Source organism: Pelecanus crispus, unplaced genomic scaffold (assembly GCF_030463565.1).
Source record: "Pelecanus crispus isolate bPelCri1 unplaced genomic scaffold, bPelCri1.pri SCAFFOLD_263, whole genome shotgun sequence".
Lineage (NCBI taxonomy): Eukaryota > Metazoa > Chordata > Aves > Pelecaniformes > Pelecanidae > Pelecanus > Pelecanus crispus.
Genome location: NW_027461342.1, coordinates 1 through 21905, shown reverse-complemented (window position 1 = coordinate 21905; position 21905 = coordinate 1). Strand labels below are relative to the sequence as shown.

Here is a 21905-nt window from a genome sequence, read left to right as displayed (position 1 = left end):
ATGGGGGTCCTGGCAGCCGCCCTCAGCCTGGCCTGGGCCCTGGCCCTGGGCTGCGCCCACCCCCTGTCAGTGGGGCGGGGGTGTGGGGCGGGGGGTGTGGGGGCGGCGGGGGGCTGTGTGGGGCAGGGGGCTGTGTGGGGCAGAGGGCTGTGTGGGGGGGGCAGGGGGGTGTGGGGGCGGCGGGGGGCTGTGTGGGGCAGGGGGCTGTGTGTGTGGGGCAGGGGTGTGTGTGGGGCAGGGGGGTGTGTGTGTGGGGCAGGGGGGTGTGGGGGGGGCAGGGGGGCCTGTGGGGCAGGGGGCTGTGTGGGGCAGGGGTGTGTGTGGGGCAGGGGGCTGTGTGGGGGGCAGGAGCTCCCTGCCGATGTGGGGCAGGGGGGTATGTGGGGCAGGGGGTTGTGTGTGGGGCACGGGGTTGCGTGTGGGGCAGGGGGGTGTGTGGGGCAGGGGGTTGCGTGTGGGGCAGGGGGGTGTGTGTGGGGCAGGGTGGGGTGTGGGGCAGGGGGCTGTGTGGGGCAGGGGGCTGTGTGTGTGGGGCAGGGGGGTGTGTGGGGGGCAGGGGCTCCCTGCCGATGTGGGGCAGGGGGGTATGTGGGGTAGGGCGTGTGTGTGTGGGGCAGGGGGGTGTGTGGGGCACGGGGTTGCGTGTGGGGCACGGGGTTGCATGTGGGGCAGGGGGGTATGTCGGGCAGGGGGATGTGTGTGGGGCAGGGTGGGGTGTGGGGCAGGGGTGTGTGTGGGGCAGGGGGGTATGTGGGGCAGGGGAATGCGTGTGGGGCAGGGGGTTGTGTGTGGGGCAGGGGCTCCCTGCTGATGTGGGGCAGGGGGGTATGTGGGGCAGGGGAATGCGTGTGGGGCAGGGGGTTGTGTGTGGGGCAGGGGCTCCCTGCTGATGTGGGGCAGGGGGTTGTGTGTGGGGCAGGGGGGTATGTGGGGCAGGGGGGGTGTGGGGCAGGGGGTTGTGTGTGGGGCAGGGGCTCCCTGCTGATGTGGGGCAGGCCCGCGGCTCTTTGGGGGCTGCGCCGTGAGCCCCCGGTGCCGCCCGTCCCCAGGCCCCACAACGAAACGGAGGCAGCTGGAGGGGGGCAGCCCCATGGGCCTGAGCCCCACGGCAACGACACTGGTGAGAGCCCACGGGGGGCAGAGGCGCGTGTGGGGCACAGGGGGTGTGGGGCACAGTGGTGTGTGTGGGGCACAGTGGTGTGTGTGGGGCACAGGTGTGTGTGGGGCACAGCAGCTGCTGTGGGGCAGGGGTGTGGGGGGGCCCCAGGCGCTATGGGGCAGCGGGTGTGTGTGGGGCAGCGGGGTGTGTGGGGCCCCAGGCGCTGTGGGGCAGCGGGTGTGTGTGGGGCAGTGGGTGTGTGGGGCCCCAGGCGCTATGGGGCAGCGGGTGTGTGTGGGGCAGCGGGTGTGTGGGGCAGGGGTGTGTGGGGCCCCAGGCGCTATGGGGCAGCGGGTGTGTGTGGGGCAGCGGGTGTGTGTGGGGCAGCGGGTGTGTGGGGCAGCGGGTGTGTGGGGCCCCAGGCGCTATGGGGCAGCGGGTGTGTGTGGGGCAGGGGGGTATGTGGGGCGGGGGGGGTGTGGGGCAGGGGGTTGTGTGCGGGGGCTGCGTCTCGGGGGCCGCCCCACGCTGACCCCCAGCCCCCAGCCCTGGCCCAGCTCTGCGCGGACGAGGGCGGCTTCGACGCCGCCACGCTGAGCGAGAACGGCAGCGTGCTGCTCTTCCGAGGTGGGGCGGGGGTGTGGGGCAGGGGTTGGGGGGCAGGGGTGGGGGGCACAGGGGTGGGGGGCAGGGGGTGGGGAAATGGGGACTGGAGGGCATGGGGCTGGGGAGCAGGGGGACGGGGAGACATGGGGTTGGGGGGCAGGGGATGTGTGGGGCAGGGGATTGGGGGGCAGGGGGACTGGGGGGCAGGGGGCTGTGGGGCAGGGGGCTGTGGGGCAGGGGGATGTGGGGCAGGGGGCACTTGAAGCAAATGGGGTCTGGGGGGGGGCGGGAGCTGGGGCCTGGGGGGGGCGGGGGTGAATGGGGGGGGTGGGCGAAGGGAGTCTGTGGGGCTGGGGGGGGTGCCCGTGGGGCCAGGGGCACTGTGGGGCAGGGTGTGGGGCAGCACCGTGGGGCAGTGCCGTGGGGCCAGGGGCAGGGTGTGGGGCAGCACCGTGGGGCCAGGGGCAGGGTGTGGGGCAGCACTGTGGGGCAGCGCCGTGGGGCAGGGTGTGGGGCAGGGTGTGGGGCAGCGCCCTGGGCCCAGCCGCTGCCGCCGCAGGCCCCGAGGTGTGGGAGATCCCCCGGGGCGGGGGCCAGCCCCACAGCCGCCCCCTGGCCGCCTCCTGGCCCGAGCTGGGGGGCCCGGTGGACGCGGCGCTGCGGCTGCCCCGGCGGCAGCGACCCCAGGAGCACCAGAGCCTGCACCTCTTCCAGGCACGGGGGGCGGGGGGTGGGGGCAGCGGTGGGGGGCAGCGGGTTGGGGGGCAGCGGGTTGGGGGGCAGCAGGTGGGGGTCAGTGGTGGGGCAGGCAGCGGGTTGGGGGGCAGCGGGTTGGGGGGCAGCGAGTTGGGGGGCAGCGAGTTGGGGGGCAGCGGGTTGGGGGTCAGTGGTGGGGCAGGCAGCGGGTTGGGGGGCAGCGGGTTGGGGGGCAGCGGGTGTGGGGCAGCGGGTGGGGGTCAGCAGGTGGGGGGCAGCGGTTGGGGGGCAGCGGTTGGGGGGCAGCGAGTTGGGGGGCAGCGGGTTGGGGGTCAGTGGTGGGGCAGGCAGCGGGTGGGGGGCAGCGGGTTAGGGGGCAGCAGGTGTGGGGCAGCAGGTGTGGGGCAGCGGTTGGGGGGCAGCGGGTGGGGGGGCAGCGGGTGGGGGGGCAGCAGGTGGGGGGCAGTGGTTGGGGGGCAGTGGTTGGGGGTCAGTGGTTGGGGGTCAGTGGTGGGGCAGGCAGCGGGTGTGGGGCAGCAGGTGGGGGGCAGCGAGTTGGGGGGCAGCAGGTGGGGGGGCAGCGGGTGGGGGGCAGCGGTGGGGGTCAGCAGGTGTGGGGCAGCGGTTGGGGGGCAGTGGTTGGGGGTCAGTGGTGGGGCAGGCAGCGGGTGTGGGGCAGCGGGTGTGGGGCAGCGGGTGTGGGGCAGCAGGTGGGGGTCAGCAGGTGTGGGGCAGCGGTTGGGGGTCAGTGGTTGGGGGTCAGTGGTGGGGCAGGCAGCGGGTGGGGGGCAGCAGGCGGGGGGGCAGTGGTGGGGCAGCGGGTTGGGGGGCAGCGGGTTGGGGGGCAGCGGGTTAGGGGGCAGTGGGTGGGGGTGCAGCGGGTGTGGGGCAGCGGTTGGGGGTCAGTGGTGGGGCAGGCAGCGGGTGGGGGGCAGCGGGTTGGGGGGCAGCAGGTTGGGGGGCAGCGGGTGTGGGGCAGCGGGTGTGGGGCAGCAGGTGTGGGGCAGCGGTTGGGGGGCAGCGGTTGGGGGGCAGTGGTGGGGCAGGCAGCGGGTGGGGGGCAGCGGGTGGGGGGCAGCGAGTTGGGGGGCAGCGGGTTGGGGGGCAGCGGGTGGGGGTGCAGCGGGTGTGGGGCAGCGGTTGGGGGTCAGTGGTGGGGCAGGCAGCGGGTGTGGGGCAGTGGTTGGGGGTCAGCAGGTGTGGGGCAGCGGTTGGGGGGGCAGTGGTTGGGGGTCAGTGGTGGGGCAGGCAGCGGTTGGGGGGCAGCAGGTTGGGGGGCAGCAGGTGGGGGGCAGCAGCTGTGGGGCAGTGGTTGGGGGTCAGCGGTGCGGGGGCAGCGGTTGGGGGGCAGCAGCTGTGGGGCAGCGGCTGGGGGTCGCGGGCCGGGTGGCCCCACGCGCTGCCATGGGGGCCAGGCCGGCTGCCCGGGGGTGGGGGTCTCCCCTCTGCCTGGGCCCCCGAGCGCGTCTGTGGGGCTGCCCCATGGGGTGGGGGTCTCGGGGCTGCCGGGGGTCGGATCCGGGGGTCTCGCCCTGGGGGTCTCCCCGGGTCTGGCCCCACGGCGCTCCCCGGCGCGGTGCCGTGGGTCTCGCCCGTGGGGCTCAGCCGTGGGGCGCGGGCAGGGCGAGCAGGTCTGGGCCTACGCCGGGGGGCGGCTGCGTCCCGGCTTCCCCCGCCCCATAGCGGAGGAGTTCCCGGGCATCCCCGGGGGGCTGGACGCCGCCGTCGAGTGCCACGCCGAGGAGTGCGGGGGCGAGAGCGTGCTCTTCTTCAAGGGTGAGCGGGGCGGCCGTGGGGCAGGGGGCGATGCCAGGGGGCTGCCGTGGGGCACAGAGGGGCTGCCGTGGGGCAGGGGGCAATGCCAGGGGGCTGCCGTGGGGCACAGAGGGGCTGCCGTGGGGCAGGGGGCAATGCCAGGGGGCTGCCGTGGGGCATGAAGGGGCGGCCGTGGGGCAGGGGGCGATGCCAGGGGGCTGCCGTGGGGCATGAAGGGGCTGCCGTGGGGCAGGGGGCGATGCCAGGGGGCTGCCGTGGGGCATGAAGGGGCTGCCGTGGGGCAGGGGGCGATGCCAGGGGGCTGCCGTGGGGCATGAAGGGGCGGCCGTGGGGCAGGGGGCGATGCCAGGGGGCTGCCGTGGGGCACAGAGGGGCTGCCGTGGGGCAGGGGGCGATGCCAGGGGGCTGCCGTGGGGCACGTTGGGGCTGCCATGGGGCGCATCGGGGGGCCGTGGGGCACGTCGGGGGGGCCGTGGGGCACGTTGGGGCTGCCATGGGGCGCGTCGGGGGGCCGTGGGGTGCAGAGGGTGGCCGTGGGGCACAGAGGGGCTGCCATGGGGCACGTTGGGGCGGCTGTGGGGCACGTTGGGGTGGCCGTGGGGTGCATCGGGGTGGCTGTGGGGCACGTTGGGGTGGCTGTGGGGTTTGTTGGGGCGGCCGTGGGGCGCAGAGGGGCGGCCGTGGGGCACGTCGGGGGGCCATGGGGTGTGTCGGGGGGCCGTGGGGCACGTCAGGGGGCCGTGGGGCACAAAGGGGTGGCCGTGGGGCGTGTTGGGGCTGCCGTGGGGTGTGTCAGGGGGCCGTGGGGCACAGAGGGGTGGCTGTGGGGCGCGTCAGGGGGCCGTGGGGCACGTCGGGGCGGCCGTGGGGCACAGAGGGGCGGCCGTGGGGCACGTCGGGGCGGCCGTGGGGCACAGAGGGGCGGCCGTGGGGCGCGTTGTGGCTGCCGAGGGGCGCGTCGTGGCCGCGCCGGGCCCGGCAGCAGCGGCGCTGTGGGGCGCAGGGCGCACGTGGTACCTCTTCGACCTGGAGCTGCGCGTGGCGAAGGCGCGGGCGTGGCCGGGCCCCGGCCCCTGCGGCGCCGCCCTGCGCTGGCTCGGCCGCTTCTACTGCTTGTGGGGCGCCCGCTTCCAGCGCTTCCAGCCCCTCACCGGCCACCTGCCCCACGGCTACCCCCGCGACCTGCGCGACTACTTCCTGCCCTGCCCCGGCCGAGGTGCGCGCCCGCCCGCCCCCGCGACCCACAAGTGCCCTGGGGACCCTCCCCCGTGACCCACACGTGCCCCTGGGACCCACACGTGCCCTGGGGACCCTCCCATGGGACCCACACGAGCCCATGGGACCCACAAGTGCCCTGGGGACCCTCCCCCGTGACCCACACGTGCCCCTGGGACCCACAAGTGCCCTGGGGACCCTCCCATGGGACCCACACATGCCCATGGGACCCACACGTGCCCCTGAGACCCACAAGTGCCCTGGAGACCCTCCCCCGTGACCCACACATGCCCATGGGACCCACACGTGCCCTGGAGACCCTCCCCCGTGACCCACACATGCCCATGGGACCCACAAGTGCCCTGGGGACCCTGGGGACCCTCCCATGGGACCCACACGTGCCCATGGGACCCACAAGTGCCCTGGGGACCCTCCCCCGTGACCCACACGAGCCCCTGGGACCCACAAGTGCCCTGGGGACCCTCCCGGCCCCCTCCCACGGGGCCCTGGGGGCGCGGGCACCCAGCCCCACAGAGCCGGGGGGCCCGGGCTGCCCTGGGGGTCCGGCCCCTCCCGCAGCGCTGCGGCCGCCGCAGGCCACGGCAACGCCTCGTGGGGGGCCGCGGGCGAGCGCTGCAGCAAGGAGCCCTTCCAGGCCGCGCTGGCCGACGACAGCGGGCGCCTCTACGCCTTCCGCGGTGAGGGGCGGCCGCCGCCGTGGGGCTGGGGGCCGGGGGCTGTGGGGCCGGGGGCTGTGGGGTTGGGCTGTGGGGCAGGGGGGCTGTGGGGCTGTGGGGCTGGGGCTGTGGGGCAGGGGGCTGTGGGGTTGTGGGGCTGTGGGGCAGGGGGGCTGTGGGGCAGGGGGCTGTGGGGTTGGGCTGTGGGCTGTGGGGCAGGGGGCTGTGGGCTGTGGGCTGTGGGCTGTGGGGCTGTGGGGTTGTGGGGCTGTGGGGCAGGGGGGCTGTGGGGCAGGGGAGCTGTGGGGCTGGGGGCTGTGGGGCAGGGGAGCTGTGGGGTTGTGGGGCTGTGGGGCAGGCAGCTGTGGGGCTGAGGGCTGTGGGGCAGGGCTGTGGTCCCAGCCACACCATGGGGCTGTGGGGTATGGAGCTGGCTGCACTGTGGGACTGTGCTGTGGCTGTGGTGTGGGGCAGGGTCAGTGGGGCAGGGCCGTGGGGCAGGGTCCATGGGGCAGGTCGGTGGGGCAGGGTCCATGGGGCAGGGCTGTGGGGCAGGGCCGTGGGGCAGGGTCCATGGGGCAGGGTCGGTGGGGCAGGGTCCATGGGGCAGGGCCGTGGGGCAGGGTCGGTGGGGCAGGGTCCATGGGGCAGGGCCGTGGGGCAGGGCCGTGGGGCAGGGTCCATGGGGCAGGGCTGTGGGGCAGGGTCGGTGGGGCAGGGTCGGTGGGGCAGGGTCCATGGGGCAGGGCCGTGGGGCAGGGTCGGTGGGGCAGGGTCCATGGGGCAGGGCCGTGGGGCAGGGCCCATGGGGCAGGGCTGTGGGGCAGGGCCGTGGGGCAGGGCCGTGGGGCAGGGTCCATGGGGCAGGTCGGTGGGGCAGGGTCGGTGGGGCAGGGTCCATGGGGCAGGGTCTGTGGGGCAGGGTCCATGGGGCAGGGCCATGGGGCAGGGTCCGTGGGGCAGGGCCGTGGGGCAGGGTCCATGAGGCAGGGCCGTGGGGCAGGGCCGTGGGGCAGGCCGCTGACGCCGCGCGCAGGGGGTCTCTCGTTCCGCCTGGACTCGCACCGGGACGGGCACCATGCCTGGCCCGTGGGGCAGACGTGGCCGGGGCTGGAGGGAGCCGTGGACGCCGCCTTCGCCTGGGACGGCCGCACCTACGTGATACAGGTGCGGCGCCGTGGGGCTGCCCCATGCCGCCCTTCCCGGCCCCTGTGGGTCCTGCCCCACGGCAGCCTGGGGACGCGAGGGGCAGCGGTCCCCCCGGGACCCCCCTGCCCCACAGAGCCCCCCAGCCCCTAAACCCATCCCTGGGGCAGCCCCACGGCCCTGCCCCCCATGGCCCTGCCTGCGACCCACACCGGCCGTGCGTGACCCACACCGGCCATGCCTGACCCACACCGGCCGTGCCCGTGACCCACACTGTCCATGTCCACCCATGACCCACACCATCCATGCCTGTGACCCACACCGGCCGTGCCCGTGACCCACACCACCCGTGCCCGTGACCCACACCAGCCGTGCCTGCCCATGACCCACACCGTCCATGTCCACCCGTGACCCACACCATCTGTGCCCGTGACCCACACTGTCCATGTCCACCCATGACCCACACCATCCATGTCTGTGACCCACACCACCCGTGCCCGTGACCCACACCGTCTGTGCCTGACCCACACCGGCCGTGCCTGCCCATGACCCACACCGTCCATGTCCACCCGTGACCCACACCACCCGTGCCCGTGACCCACACCATCTGTGCCCGTGATCCACACCGGCCGTGCCTGACCCACACCAGCCATGCCCGTGACCCACACCGGCCATGCCTGCCCATGACCCACACCGGCCATGTCTGTGACCCACACCGTCCATGTCCACCCGTGACCCACACCGGCCGTGCCCGTGACCCACACCATCCATGCCTGTGACCCACACCAGCCGTGCCCGTGACCCACACCACCCGTGCCTGTGACCCACACTGGCTGTGCCCGTGACCCACACCATCTGTGCCCGTGACCCACACCACCCGTGCCTGTGACCCACCTCGTCCGTGCCCACTTGTGACCCACCCTGCCCCACACTGTCCGTGCCCACGCCCCACACCGCCCGTGCCCCACACCACCCGTGCCCATGCCCCACGCCGCCGTGCCCCACACCACCCGTGCCCGTGCCCCACGCCGCCGTGCCCCACGCTGCCGCGCCCCACGCCGCCGCGCCCCACGCCGCCGCTCCCCGCAGGGCTCCGAGGTCTCCGTCTTCCGGTCGGAGCAGGGCCACCGCCGGGTGCTGGGGTACCCGCGGGCGCTGCAGGAGGAGCTGGGGGTCCCCGGCGCCGACGCCGCCTTCACCTGCCCCGGCTCGGCGCAGCTCTACGTCATCGCAGGTGGGCGGCGGGCGCGCCGGGGCCGGTACCGGCGGCGGGCGCGGGGGCGCGGGGCTGACGGCTGCGGTGCCGGCAGGGAGCCGGGCTCGGCTGGTGGACCTGACGCGGACGCCGCGGCGGGCGGGCGAGCCGCTGCCGCTGCCCCACGAGCACGTGGACGGCGCCATCTGCACCGACGACGGCGTCTTCCTCTTCTGCGGCGCCGGCTACCACCGGTACGCCAGCGTGGCCGAGCTGCTGCGCGCCCGGGAGCCCGCCCCGGCCCAGGCCATCGCCGCCCGCTTCTTCCAGTGCCCGCAGTGACCGGCGCCCGCGGTGCTGCCGCCGGCACCGGGGCTCTGCCGGCCGCGGCCTGCCCGTGCCGGGGACGCAATAAAAGCCGGGGAGACCCCGAGACCCCTCCGCTCTGTTTGGGGGTGCTGGGGGGGGCGGCGCGGCTGGGCGGCGGTGCGGTGCCGTCGCCGTGCCCGCGCCACGGAGGGGCCCGAGGCCTTGCGGGGCGGCCCCGGAAGGTGCCAGCGGGGGCCGCGGCATGGGCAAGCACTCCACGGCTGTGCCGGGCCGCGCCGCGCTGCGCCGGCCGGTGCTGAGCCGCACCGCACCGCGCCGACTGCAATGGGTCATCCTGTAACGTGCCACGGCGCGCCGTGCCCCACAGCGCTGAGCCGTGCCCCACAGCACCGTGCCGCGCTGTGCCGTGCCCCACAGCACCATGCCACGGTGCACCGTGCCCCACAGCACCATGCTGTGCCCCACAGCACCATGCCACGGTGCACCGTGCCCCACAGCACCGTGCCGTGCCCCACAGCACCATGCCGCGCTGTGCCGTGCCCCACAGCACCATGCCACGGCGCACCGTGCCCCACAGCATCATGCTGTGCCCCACAGCACCGTGCCGTGCCATGCCCCACAGCACCATGCCACGGCGCACTGTGCCCCACAGCACCGTGCTGTGCCCCACAGCGCCATGCCGTGCCCCACAGCACCATGCCACGGCGCACTGTGCCCCACAGCGCCATGCCATGCCCCACAGCACCGTGCCACGCCGTGCCGCACCGCCCCACGCAGCGCCCTGCTCGGCTGCCCTGTGCCACGCTGCGCTTTCCCCCACCACACGTCCTGCGCCGCACCGTACCGTGCCGCGCTGACCCACGCCACCGGTGCGGGGCTGCACCGCGCCGCGCCGTGCCCCGCCGGTGCGCCGTGCCGAGCCGTGCCCCGCCGCACCGCAGCCCCGCGCCAGCACCCTGCGCGCCCCCCGTGCCGCGTGTAGCGTGTGGCGTCGCCAGGCCGTATGCTGCAGCATGGCGTGCCACGCGTCACCGCACGGCACCGCTTGGCCCTGCGCCACGACGTCCTGCTCCGCGATGCGGCACGCGTGCCGCGCCGTGCCGCGCGGTGCCATCCCACGCTGCGCCGTGCCGTGCCGTGCCAGGCGGGGCTGTGCCAGGCGGGACGGTGCCAGGCTGCTCGTCACCGTCAGGCGCTGCTGCGGGCTGCTCCCCGCCGTCCGTGCCGCGCTGACACGCTGTGCCGCGCCGCGCTGCTGCCAGTGCTGTCAGCGCCCATGTCAGTGCCGGTGCCGGTGCTGGCGCTGATGTCAGTCCTGGTGTCGGTACCGGTGTCAGAGCTGATGTCAGTGCCAGTGCCGGTGTCGGTGCTGGTGTCGGTACTGGTGCCACTGCCGGTGCTGTACTGTGTGGTGTTGGTGTTAGTACTGGTGTCAGTGCTGGTGTCAGCACCAGTATCAGTACCGGTGTCAGTACCGGTGCCAGTGCCGGCACTGGTGTCAGAGCTGATGTCAGTGCCAGTGCCGGTGTCGGTGCTGGTGTCAGTACTGTGTGGTGTTGGTGTCAGTGCCGGTGCCAATGTCAGTGCCGGTACCGGTGTCAGAGCTGATGTCAGTGCCAGTGCCGGTGCCGGTGTCAGTACTGTGCCGCACCGGTGTCAGTGCCAGCGCTGGTGCCAGTGCTGCACCGTTCTACGCTGGCGTCAGTGCCAGCACCGTACCGTGCTGTGCCGGTGTTGGTGGTGGTGCTGGTACTGATGTTGGTACTGGTGTTGGTACTGGTGTCGGTGTTGATGCCGGTGTCAGTGCAATGCCAGCGCTGGTACCGGTACCGGTGCTGATGTTGGTGCCTGTGTCAGTGCTGGTACCGGTCTCAGTGCTGTTCCTGGTGCTGGTGTTGGTACCGGTACTGGTGCTGATGTCAGTGCCGGTGTCGGTGCTGGTACCGGTCTCAGCGCTGGTACTGGTGCTGGTGCTGATGTTGGTGTCAGTGCCGGTGTCAGTGCTGGTACCGGTGCCAGTGTCAGTGCCGGTGTTGGTACCGGTGTCAGTGCTGGTACCGGTGTTGATGCTGGTGTTGATCTCAGTGCTGGTCCTGCTCTCTGCCGGTGCCAGTACCGGTCTCAGTGCTGTTCCCGGTGCCGGTGTTGGTACCAGTGCCGGTGCCGATGTCGGTGCTGGTGTTGGTCCCGGTGCCGGTGTTGGTACCGGTGTTGGTACCGGTCTTGGTCCCGGTGTCGGTGTCGGTGTTGGTACCGGTGTTGGTACTGGTGCCGGTGTTGGTACCGGTGTCAGTGCCGGTGCTGGTCCTGGTGTTGGTACTGGTGTTGGTCCCGGTACCGGTGTTGGTCCCGGTGCCGGTGTCGGTACCGGTGTTGGTGTCGGTCCCAGTGTCGGTCCCGGTACCGGTGTTGGTCCTGGTGCCGGTGTTGGTACTGGTGTCAGTGCCAGTGTTGGTCCCGGTGTTGGTCCCGGTGTCGGTCCTGGTGCCAGTGTTGGTCCCGGTGCCGGTGTTGGTCCCGGTGCCGGTGCCGGTGTTGGTGTTGGTACCGGTGTCAGTGCCGGTGCCGGTGTTGGTACCGGTGCCAGTGTTGGTGTTGGTCCCGGTGTTGGTGCCGGTGTCAGTGCCAGTGTTGGTGTTGGTCCCGGTGTCGGTCCCGGTGTTGGTCCCGGTGTTGGTCCCGGTGCCGGTGTTGGTCCCGGTGTTGGTCCTGGTGCCGGTGCCGGTGTTGGTGCCAGTGCCAGTGTTGGTGTTGGTCCCGGTGTCGGTCCCGGTGCCGGTGTCGGTGTTGGTGTTGGTACTGGTGTCGGTGCCGGTGTTGGTACCGGTGTCGGTGTCAGTCCCGGTGCCGGTGTTGGTCCCGGTGTTGGTCCCGGTGCCGGTGCCGGTGTTGGTACAGGTGTCAGTCCCGGTGCCGGTGTTGGTCCCGGTGTTGGTCCCGGTGTTGGTCCCGGTGCCGGTGCCGGTGTTGGTGCCGGTGCCAGTGTTGGTGTTGGTCCCGGTGTCGGTCCCGGTGCCGGTGTCGGTGTTGGTGTTGGTACTGGTGTCGGTGCCGGTGTTGGTACCGGTGTCGGTGTCAGTCCCGGTGCCGGTGTTGGTCCCGGTGTTGGTCCCGGTGCCGGTGCCGGTGTTGGTACAGGTGTCAGTCCCGGTGCCGGTGTTGGTCCCGGTGTTGGTCCCGGTGTTGGTCCCGGTGTTGGTCCCGGTGCCGGTGCCGGTGTTGGTGCCGGTGCCAGTGTTGGTGTTGGTCCCGGTGTCGGTCCCGGTGCCGGTGCCGGTGTTGGTCCCGGTGTTGGTCCCGGTGTCGGTGTTGGTACCGGTGTCAGTGCCAGTGTTGGTCCCGGTGCCGGTGTCGGTGTTGGTGTCGGTCCCGGTGCCGGTGTCGGTGTCGGTCCCGGTGTTGGTCCCGGTGTCGGTGCCGGTGCCGGTGTCGGTGTTGGTGTCGGTCCCGGTGTTGGTGCCGGTGTTGGTCCCGGTGCCGGTGTTGGTGCCGGTGTTGGTGCCGGTGTTGGTCCCGGTGCCGGTGTCGGTGTCGGTGTTGGTGCCGGTGTTGGTGTCGGTGCCGGTGTCGGTGTCGGTGCCGCTGTTGGTGTCGGTGTCGGTCCCGGTGTCGGTCCCGGTGTCAGTGCCGGTCCCTGCCGGTGCGGGTGGGGGAGGGGGAGGGGGTGGGGGAGGGGCGCAGGCCCCGCCCCGGAAGCGGAAGCTCCCAGCGCCCCCGCCCCCCCCAGCGGAGCCGCCGCAGGTACCGGCCGGGCCGGGCCGGGGGTCCCGGGGGTCCCGGGGGTCCCGGGGGGGCTGGTGGGGGCCGGGGCAGGCCCGGGGGGCCCGGCTTAGGCTCGGGGGGGCTCGGCAGGGCCAGGGGGGTCCCGGGCAGGGCTGGGGGGCCTGGGGGGTCCGGGGGGGCCGGGGGGGGCCGGGGGGTCCCGGGCAGGGCTGGGGGTCCCCGGGGGTCCCCGGGGGTCCGGGTCAGGCCTGGGGGGCCCGGGGGGGTTCGGGGGTCCCCGGGGGTCCCGTGTCAGCCCGGGGGGGTCCCGGGCAGGGCTGGGGGGTTCGGGGGGGGCCGGGGGCTCCGGGTCGGGCCCGGGGGATTCGGGGGTCCCCGGGGGTCCCGGCTTAGGCCCGGGGGGGGCTTCGGGGGGGTCTGGGGCAGGGCTGGGGGGTCCGGGGGTCCGTGTCAGGCCCGGGGGGGGCTCGGGGGGTCCGGGGGGGTCTCGGGGGTTCGGGGGGGTTCGGGGGGGGTCTCGGGGGTTCGGGGGGGTCCGGGGGGGTCTCGGGGGTTCGGGGGGGTCCGGGGGGGTCTCGGGGGTCCGGGGGGGTCTTGGGGGTTCGGGGGGGTCCGGGGGGGTCTCGGGGGTTCGGGGGGGTCTTGGGGGTTCGGGGGGGTCTCGGGGGTCCGGGGGGGTCTCGGGGGGTCTCAGGGGTTCGGGGGGGTTCGGGGGGGTCTTGGGGGTCCGGGGGGGTCTTGGGGGTTCGGGGGGGTCCGGGAGGGTCTCGGGCAGGCCCGGGGGGGTCTCGGGGGTTCGGGGGGGTCCGGGGGGGTCTCGGGGGGTCTCGGGGGTTCGGGGGGGGTCCGGGGGGGTCTCGGGCAGGCCCGGGGGTCCCGGGGTCCCGGTGCCGCTGCCCCCGCTCAGGGCCGCCCCCGCAGGCGCCATGGACGCGGCGCTGCCGCCCCCCCGGGGGCCGTAGGAGCCCCCCCACCGCCGCCCGGCCCGGGGGGTCCGGCCCGGGGGTCCCCGCCGCCTGCGCGCCCCGGCCATGTCGGGGGCCCTGGGCCAGCGCGGCGACCTGGCCAACGACAACCGGCGCCCGGCGCTGAGCCTGGGGCTGGGGGCTCCCCCCGAGCCCGGGCGGCCGCCGCCCCCCGAGGGCCCCCCCGCCTGCGCCCGCCGGACCCCCGAGCCGGCCGGCGCCCGCTGGGCGAGGGACGGGCGCAACCCCCCGCGCCGGCGCGACCAGAACCGCAACGAGCTGGGGACCCCCCCCGAGGAGCTGGGGGGCCGCGACGCCCACGACGCCCGCGACGCCCGCGACGCCCGCGACACCCATGACACCCGCGACGCCCGCGACGCCCGCAACACCTACGACGCCCGCGACGCCTGCGACGCCTGCAACACCCACGACGCCCGCGACGCTTGCGACGCCTGCAACACCCACGACGCCCGCGACGCTTGCGACGCCCGCAACACCCATGACACCCGTGACACCCGCAACGCCCGCGACGCCCACGATGCTTGCGACGCCCGCAACACCCACAACACCCGCGACGCCCGCGACGCCCGCAACACCCGCGACGCCCGCGACGCCTGCAACACCCATGACGCCCGCGACGCTTGCGACGCCTGCAACACCCACGACGCCTGCGACACCCGCAACGCCCGCGACGCCCACAATGCTTGCGACGCCCGCAACACCCACAACACCCGCGACACCCACGACGCCCGCAACGCCCGCGACGCCTGCCACACTGGCGGGGGGGCCCCGGGCGCGCGCACCCACCTGCGCGACGGCGACGACGATGAGGAGGATGAGGAGGAGGAGGAGGAGGAGGAGGAGGAGGAGGGCGACGGCGACTCCACGCCGCCGCAGAGCGAGCCGGCGCCGGCCGAGTGGGAGCAGGGCGGGGAGCGGCCCCGCGGGCACGGCCGCAGCGCCAGCCGCCTCTTCGGGGCGCGCGGCGGCACCGCCAGCGACGACGACTCCAGCGCGGCCACGCTCAGCCAGGGCAGCCCGGCCGGCAGCTCGCCCGACGACGCAGGTGGGCACCCGCCGGCCCCACGGCGGCCCCACGGTGACCTCTGGCTGCCCCACGGCAGCCCCATGGTGACCTCTGACTGCCCAGGCTGCCCCACGGCGGCCCCACGGTGACCTCTGACTGCCCTGGCTGCCCCACAGCAGCCCCACGGTGACCTCTGGCGGCCCCACGGCGGCCCCACGGTGACCTCTGACTGCCCTGGCTGCCCCACAGCAGCCCCATGGTGACCTCTGGCGGCCCCACGGCGGCCCCCACGGTGACCTCTGGCTGCCCCATGGTCACCTCTGGCTGCCCCACGGCGGCCCCACGGTGACCTCTGACTGCCCAGGCTGCCCCACGGCGGCCCCACGGTGACCTCTGACTGCTCAGGCTGCCCCACGGCGGCCCCACAGTGACCTCTGGCTGCCCCACGGCAGCCCCATGGTGACCTCTGACTACCCAGGCTGCCCCACAGCAGCCCCATGGTGACCTCTGGCTGCCCCACGGCGGCCCCACGGTGACCTCTGGCTGCCCCACGGCAGCCCCATGGTGACCTCTGGCTGCCCCACGGCAGCCCCACAGTGACCTCTGACTGCCCCATGGTCACCTCTGGCTGCCCCACGGCGGCCCCACGGTGACCTCTGACTGCCCTGGCTGCCCCACAGCAGCCCCATGGTGACCTCTGGTGGCCCCACGGCGGCCCCCACGGTGACCTCTGGCTGCCCCACGGTGACCTCTGGCTGCCCCACGGCAGCCCCATGGTGACCTCTGGCTGCCCCACGGCAGCCCCACAGTGACCTCTGACTGCCCCATGGTCACCTCTGGCTGCCCCACGGCGGCCCCACGGTGACCTCTGACTGCCCAGGCTACCCCACGGCAGCCCCATGGTGACCTCTGACTACCCAGGCTGCCCCACAGCAGCCCCACGGTGACCTCTGGCTGTCCCACGGTGACCTCTGGCTGCCCCACGGCAGCCCCATGGTGACCTCTGACTACCCAGGCTGCCCCACGGCAGCCCCATGGTGACCTCTGACTACCCAGGCTGCCCCACAGCAGCCCCATGGTGACCTCTGGCTGCCCCACGGCAGCCCCACAGTGACCTCTGACTGCCCTGGCTGCCCCATGGCGGCCCCACAGTGACCTCTGACTGCCCAGGCTGCCCCACAGCAGCCCCATGGTGACCTCTGGCTGCCCCACGGCGGCCCCACGGTGACCTCTGGCTGCCCCACAGCAGCCCCACAGTGACCTCTGACTGCCCAGGCTGCCCCACAGCGGCCCCGCAGTGACCTCTGGCTGCCCCATGGCTGCCCCACGGTGACCTCTGACTGCCCAGGCTGCCCCACAGCTGCCCCACAGCAGCGCCATGGCGGCCCCACAGTGACCTCTGGATGCCCAGGCTGCCCCACGGCAGCCCCATGGTGACCTCTGACTACCCAGGCTGCCCCACAGCAGCCCCATGGTGACCTGTGGCCACCCCACGATGACCTGTGGCTGCCCCACAGCTGCCCCATGGTGGCCTGTGACTGCCTGGGCTGCCCCACGGTGACCTCTGACTGCCCCACAGTGACCTCTGACTGCCCAGGCAGCCCCACAGCAGCCCCACGGTGACCTGGGGCTGCCCCATGGCTGCCCGATGGTGACCTCTGACTGCCCCATGGTGACCTGTGGCTGCCCCACAGCTGCCCCACGGCAGCCCCTCAGTGACCTCTGACCGCCTGTGACTGCCCCACAGCAGCCTGTGACTGCCCAGGCTGCCCCACGGCTGCCCCATGGTGACCTCTGACTGCCCCACGGCTGCCCCACAGCAGCCCCACGGTGACCTCTGACTGCCCCACAGCTGCCCCATGGCAGCCCCTCAGTGACCTCTGACTGCCCCACAGCTGCCCCACGGTGACCTCTGACTGCCTGGGCTGCCCCACGGCGGCCTGTGACTGCCCCATGGCAGTCCCCACCTGCCCCACGGCTGCTCCTGCCTGCCCCATGAGTGCCCCGATTCCCCCACGCCTGCCCCACGGCTGCCTCTGCCTGCCCCATGGTGGCCCCTGCCTGCCCCACGCCTGCCCCACGGCTGCCCCACAGCTGCCCCTGCCTGCCCCCACCCCGCCATGCCCAGCCTGGTCCCGTCAGCCCCACATCTCCCCCCAGCTGTGCGCCCACGGCTGTCCCCAGCCCCACATCGCTACCTGGGCCCCCCCGGCCCCCTTGGCTCCATGGCAGCACCCCCTCTGCCCCCCAACCCCCCCCCCCCAGCCCCACCCCTGCCCCCCAACCCCCCCCCAGCACCCCCTTGTGCCTCCCAGCCCCCCCCCAGCTCCCCCCCAGCCCCCCTCCCGGGCTGACCCCCCTGTGCTGTGGCAGGGTCCCCACTGTGCCCCACGGCGCTGGCCCTGCTGCGCCCCTGGGGGTGCAGCCCCACCGTCACCCCACACCCCCCCTGTGCCCCACAGCACCCCCCTGTGCCCCACACCCCCCTGTGCCCCACACCCCCCTGTGCCCCACAGCACCCCCCTGTGCCCCACACCCCCCTGTGCCCCACACCCCCCTGTGCCCCACAGCACCCCCCTGTGCCCCACACCCCCCTGTGCCCCACATCCCCCTGTGCCCCCCAGCACCTCCGTGTGCCCCACATCACCCCCCTGTGCCCCACATCACCCCCCTGTGCCCCAAACCCCCCTGTGCCCCACACCCCCCTGTGCCCCACAGCACCTCCATGGGCCCCACATCAACCCCCTGTGCCCCACATCACCCCCCTGTGCCCCACACCCCCCTGTGCCCCACACCCCCCCTGTGCCCCACAGCACCTCCATGGGCCCCACATCAACCCCCTGTGCCCCACATCAACCCCCTGTGCCCCCACACCCCCCCTGTGCCCCACACCCCCCTGTGCCCCACAGCACCCCCATGGGCCCCACAGCACCCCCCTGTGCCCCACACCCCCCCTGTGCCCCACAGCACCTCCATGGGCCCCACATCAACCCCCTGTGCCCCACACCCCCCTGTGCCCCACACCACCCTGTGCCCCACAGCACCCCCCTGTGCCCCACAGCACCTCCATGGGCCCCCATCCCTGCACTCACCCCTGCGGCTGTGGGTCTGGGCCCCCACTGCAGGGGCATGTCCTGGTGTGCCCTGTGACCCTCGAGCAGCCTGTGGGGCCCCTGTGGCCTGTGCGGTCTGGGGCCCCGTGGCTGTGGGTCTGGCCCCTGCTGGGTCCCTGTGCTGTGGGTCTGGGGCCCCATGGCTGTGGGTCCCTGTTGCTGTGGGTCTGGGGCCCCATGGCTGTGGGTCTGGGGCCCCGTGGCTGTGGGGCCCCATGGCTGTGGGTCTGGGGCCCCATGGCCGTGGGTCCCCATGGCTGTGGGTCTGGGGCCCCATGGCTGTGGGTGCTGTGGGTCTGGGGCCCCTGTGGGTCTGGGGCGTGGCTGTGGGGTTGCCTGGGTGGCGTGGCTGTGGGGCCCTGCAGCTGTGGGGTCTGGGGCCCCATGGCCGTGTCGGTCCCTGTGGCTGTGGGTCTGGGGCCCCATGGCTGTGGGTCTGGGGCCCCATGGCTGTGGGGTGCTGTGGGTCTGGGTCCCCATGGCTGTGGGTCTGGGGCCCCATGGCCGTGGGTCCCTGTGGCTGTGGGTCTGGGGCCCCATGGCTGTGGGTCCCTGTTGCTGTGGGTCTGGGTCCCCGTGGCTGTGGGTCCCTGTGGCTGTGGGTCTGGGGCCCCATGGCTGTGGGGTGCTGTGGGTCTGGGTCCCCGTGGCTGTGGGTCTGGGTCCCCGTGGCTGTGGGTCCCCGTGGCTGTGGGTCTGGGGCCCCATGGCTGTGGGGTGCTGTGGGTCTGGGTCCCCGTGGCTGTGGGTCTGGGTCCCCATGGCTGTGGGTCCCCATGGCTGTGGGTCTGGGGCCCCATGGCTGTGGGGTGCTGTGGGTCTGGGTCCCCCGTGGCTGTGGGTCCCTGTGGCTGTGGGTCTGGGGCCCCATGGCTGTGGGGTGCTGTGGGTCTGGGTCCCCGTGGCTGTGGGTCTGGGGCCCCATGGCCATGGGTCCCCGTGGCTGTGGGTCTGGGGGCCCCATGGCTGTGGGGTGCTGTGGGTCTGGGGGCCCCATGGCTGTGGGTCTGGGGCCCTGCCCCACTGCGGGGGCCGTGTCCCCCTGCACCCCGTTCCCATGGGGCCCGGCTGGGGTCCCGCGCTCTCCCGGCGACGTGGGGCACCCCCTTCCTTCGGCAGCGGGGGGGGCCCGGGCCGGCGGGGGGCGGGGGCGCTCCGTGGGGGCTGCGGCGGGGTTGGGGGGCCGCGCCGAGCCCCCTCCCCGCAGCGACCGTGCCCCCCCGCGCCCCCCAGACCCCTTCTGGAGCCGCAGCCCCTTCGCGGCCGACGCCGACCTGCCGGCGGGGGTGGCTGCGGGTGCAGGACGCCTCGGGCCCCTACTACTGGCACGTGCCCACCGGCACCACGCAGTGGGAGCCCCCCCGTGGGGCCGGCCCGCGGCTCCCCGCCCAGCGACCCCCGACGCCCAGCCGCCGGTGAGTGGGGCGCCGGGGACCCCCCGCGCCGTGGGGCAGCCCCACGGCGCGCCCCCTCAGCCGGCCGCGCTCTCCCCGCAGCTGGCCTGGACGGGCTTCGCCCCGGCCGAGCGCTTCGGCGACGGAGGCTTCTGGAAGGTGAGAGGGGGCGGCGGGGGGCGGGGGGCAGCGCCCCACGGCGCCCGCCCCTGCCAGCCCCACGCGCTGCCCCCCCAGGACCCCCGCGGCCCAGGAGGCGGACGATGAGGCCGGGGCGCAGGACGCGGAGCCGCCGTCGCCGGGCCTGGCCTCGCCCGGGCGTGGGGTGCGTGGGGGGCGTGGGGCGGCTGTGGGGTGAGTGGGGGGCATGGGGGGGCGTGGGGCGGCTGTGGGGGGGCGTGGGGTGCGTGGGGGGCGTGGGGCGGCTGTGGGGGGCGTGGGGCAGCTGTGGGGTGCGTGGGGGGCGTGGGGCAGCTGTGGGGGGCGTGGGGGGCGTGGGGGGCGTGGGGCGGCTGTGGGGTGAGTGGGGGGCGTGGGGGGGCGTGGGGTGAGTGGGGGGCGTGGGGCGGCTGTGGGGGGGCGTGGGGGGCGTGGGGCGGCTGTGGGGTGCGTGGGGGGGCATGGGGCGGCTGTGGGGTGCGTGGGGGTGTGGGGCGGCTGTGGGGTGAGTGGGGTGCGTGGGGGGCGTGGGGTGCGTGGGGGGCATGGGGCGGCTGTGGGGGTGAGTGGGGGGCGTGGGGGGCGTGGGGGTGCGTGGGGGGCGTGGGGCGGCTGTGGGGTGAGTGGGGGTGCGTGGGGGGCGTGGGGTGCGTGGGGGGCATGGGGCGGCTGTGGGGTGAGTGGGGTGCGTGGGGGGGCGTGGGGGTGCGTGGGGGGCGTGGGTGGCTGTGGGGGGCGTGGGGGGTGTGGGGCGGCTGTGGGGTGCGTGAGTGGGGGGCGTGGGGCAGCTGTGGGGGGTGTGGGGCGGGCATGGGGGGTCTGGAGGGCATGGGGTGAGTGGGGGGCGTGGGGCGAGCATGGGGGGGTGTGGGGCGAGTGGGGGGTCTGGGGGACGTGGGGGGCGTGGGGGGGTGTGGGGTGGGCATGGGGGTGTGGGGGGCGTGGGGGTGTGGGGGCAAGTGGGGGGGTGTGGGGTGGGCATAGGGGGACATGGGGGTGGGCATGGAGGGTGTGGGGCGAGTGGGGGGGTGTGGGGCGGGGCATGGGGGGCACAGAGGGTGAGTGTGGGGGGCATGGGGTGAGTAGGGGGTGTGGGGGTGGGCATGGGGGGGGACATGGGGATGTGGGGCAGGCATGGGGGGGTGGGGGGTGTGGGGTGGGCATAGGGGGTGTGGGGGGCCATGGGGGGTGTGGGGCGGGCATGGGGGGTGAGGGGTGGGTGTTGGGGGGCTGGGGGGGGTGTGGGGCAGGCATGGTGATGTGGGGGGCCATGGGGGGTGTGGGGGTGGGCATGGGGGGCACGGGGGGGTGTGGGGGGGCATGGGGGGGGTGTGGGGCAGGCATGGGGGGCACGGGGGGGTGTTGGGGGGCTGGGGGGGTGTGGGGCAGGCATGGTGATGTGGGGGGCCATGGGGGGGGTGTGGGGCAGGCATGGGGGGTGAGGGGTGGGGTGTCGGGGGGCTGGGGGGGGGGTGTGGGGCAGGCATGGGGGGGGATGTGGGGGTGAGCATGGGGGGGTGTGGGGGGCGTGGGGCTGCAGGTGGGACCCCGGGCGCCGGCCGTGGGGCGGGGGCCGGGGTCTCCCGTGGGGCGGGGGGGTGACGGCCCCACGGCTCTCACAGCGCGGCGCTGCCCGAGGAGGAGGAGGAGGAGGCGCCGGGCTGCAAGGTAGGGACCCCCCCGCCCCCCCACCCCCCGCGCGGCCCCTTCCCCGCTGCGGCCTGGGGGGCTGCCCCACGGCTGGGGGGCGGCCGTGCCCCACGCCGTGCCCCCCGCAGCGCTTCGCCGTGCGCTCGCTGGGCTGGGCGCGGGGTGAGCGAGGAGGAGCTGGCGCCGGGCAGGAGCAGCGTGGCCGTCGGCAGCCGCATCCGCCAGCTCGGGCTGCAGCCCCACGGCCGCCCCCGGCGCGGAGCGCGAGGTGAGTGGGGCGCGGGGGGGCGCGGGGGGCAGCGGCCCAATGCAAGCCAGCAGTGTGCCCGGGTGGCCAAGGCGGCCAACAGCATCCTGGCTCGCGTCAGGGATGGCGTGGCCAGCGGGAGCAGGGCAGGGATCGTGCCCCGTGCTCGGCGCTGGGGAGGCCGCACCTGGAATGCTGTGTCCAGTTTTGGGCCCCTCACTCCAGGAAGGACATTGGGGTGCTGGAGCGTGTCCAGAGAAGGGCAGCGGAGCTGGGGCAGGGTCTGGAGCACAGGGCTGGTGGGGAGCGGCTGAGGGAGCTGGGGGTGTTCAGCCTGGAGAAGAGGAGGCTGAGGGGAGACCTGATCGCTCTGCAGCTCCTGGGGTTGCAGCGAGGCGCGGATTGGGCTCTGCTCCCACGTAGTTAGCGATGGGACGAGAGGAAATGGTCTCAAGCTGCGCCAGGGGAGGTTTAGGTTGGATATTAGGAAAAATTCCTTCACGGAAAGAGTGGCCAAGCACTGGAGCAGGCTGCCCAGAGAGGTGGGGGAGTCCCCAGCCCTGGGGGTTCAAGCACGGGCAGAGGTGGCACGGGGGCCATGGTCCGGAGGGCACAGGGAGATGGGGTGACGGCCGGGCTGATGGTCTCAGGAATCCTTCCCAACCTCAGCGATTCCCGGTTTTCACCGTCGCTATAAACGACCCAGCCCCAGGCGGGATGCGTGGGGCCGCCGCTGTCCCCTGCGCTGGCTGCGGTGCCCATGGCCGTGCTGGGGCACTGGGGGCACTGGGGGCACTGGGGGCGCTGGGGGCACTGGGGGCAGTGGGGGCACTGGGGGCAGTGGGGGCAGTGGGGGCACTGGGAGCACTGGGGGCAGTGGGGGCAGT

The 21905-nt window shown here is 74.8% G+C and overlaps 3 protein-coding genes across 3 annotated transcripts; all 3 read left to right on the top strand.

Annotated features, from left to right (window-relative positions):
* On the top strand, nucleotides 1-8752 carry LOC142596963 (hemopexin-like). Its single transcript, XM_075727406.1, has 10 exons — nucleotides 1-65; nucleotides 1050-1120; nucleotides 1646-1726; nucleotides 2265-2419; nucleotides 4024-4177; nucleotides 5181-5399; nucleotides 5989-6090; nucleotides 7106-7236; nucleotides 8305-8449; nucleotides 8526-8752. The coding sequence occupies exons 1-10, from the start codon at nucleotides 1-3 to the stop codon at nucleotides 8750-8752; spliced, it is 1350 nt and encodes a 449-aa protein (XP_075583521.1).
* Nucleotides 8753-10016: 1264 nt separating this feature from the next.
* LOC142596962 (uncharacterized) lies at nucleotides 10017-13425 on the top strand. Its single transcript, XM_075727405.1, has 4 exons — nucleotides 10017-10159; nucleotides 10854-11284; nucleotides 11639-12052; nucleotides 13385-13425. The coding sequence occupies exons 1-4, from the start codon at nucleotides 10017-10019 to the stop codon at nucleotides 13423-13425; spliced, it is 1029 nt and encodes a 342-aa protein (XP_075583520.1).
* A 69-nt stretch (nucleotides 13426-13494) lies between these two features.
* Nucleotides 13495-21039, top strand: LOC142596961 (amyloid beta precursor protein binding family B member 1-like; the record flags this gene model as incomplete). The annotated part of the gene is given in 9 exon segments (XM_075727404.1): nucleotides 13495-13730; nucleotides 14166-14494; nucleotides 18802-18851; nucleotides 18853-18947; nucleotides 18989-19120; nucleotides 19200-19316; nucleotides 20744-20789; nucleotides 20900-20932; nucleotides 20934-21039. Coding segments are annotated over 9 exon segments (1144 nt in total), but the record flags the coding sequence as incomplete, so codon positions are not given.
* Nucleotides 21040-21905: the final 866 nt, after the last annotated feature.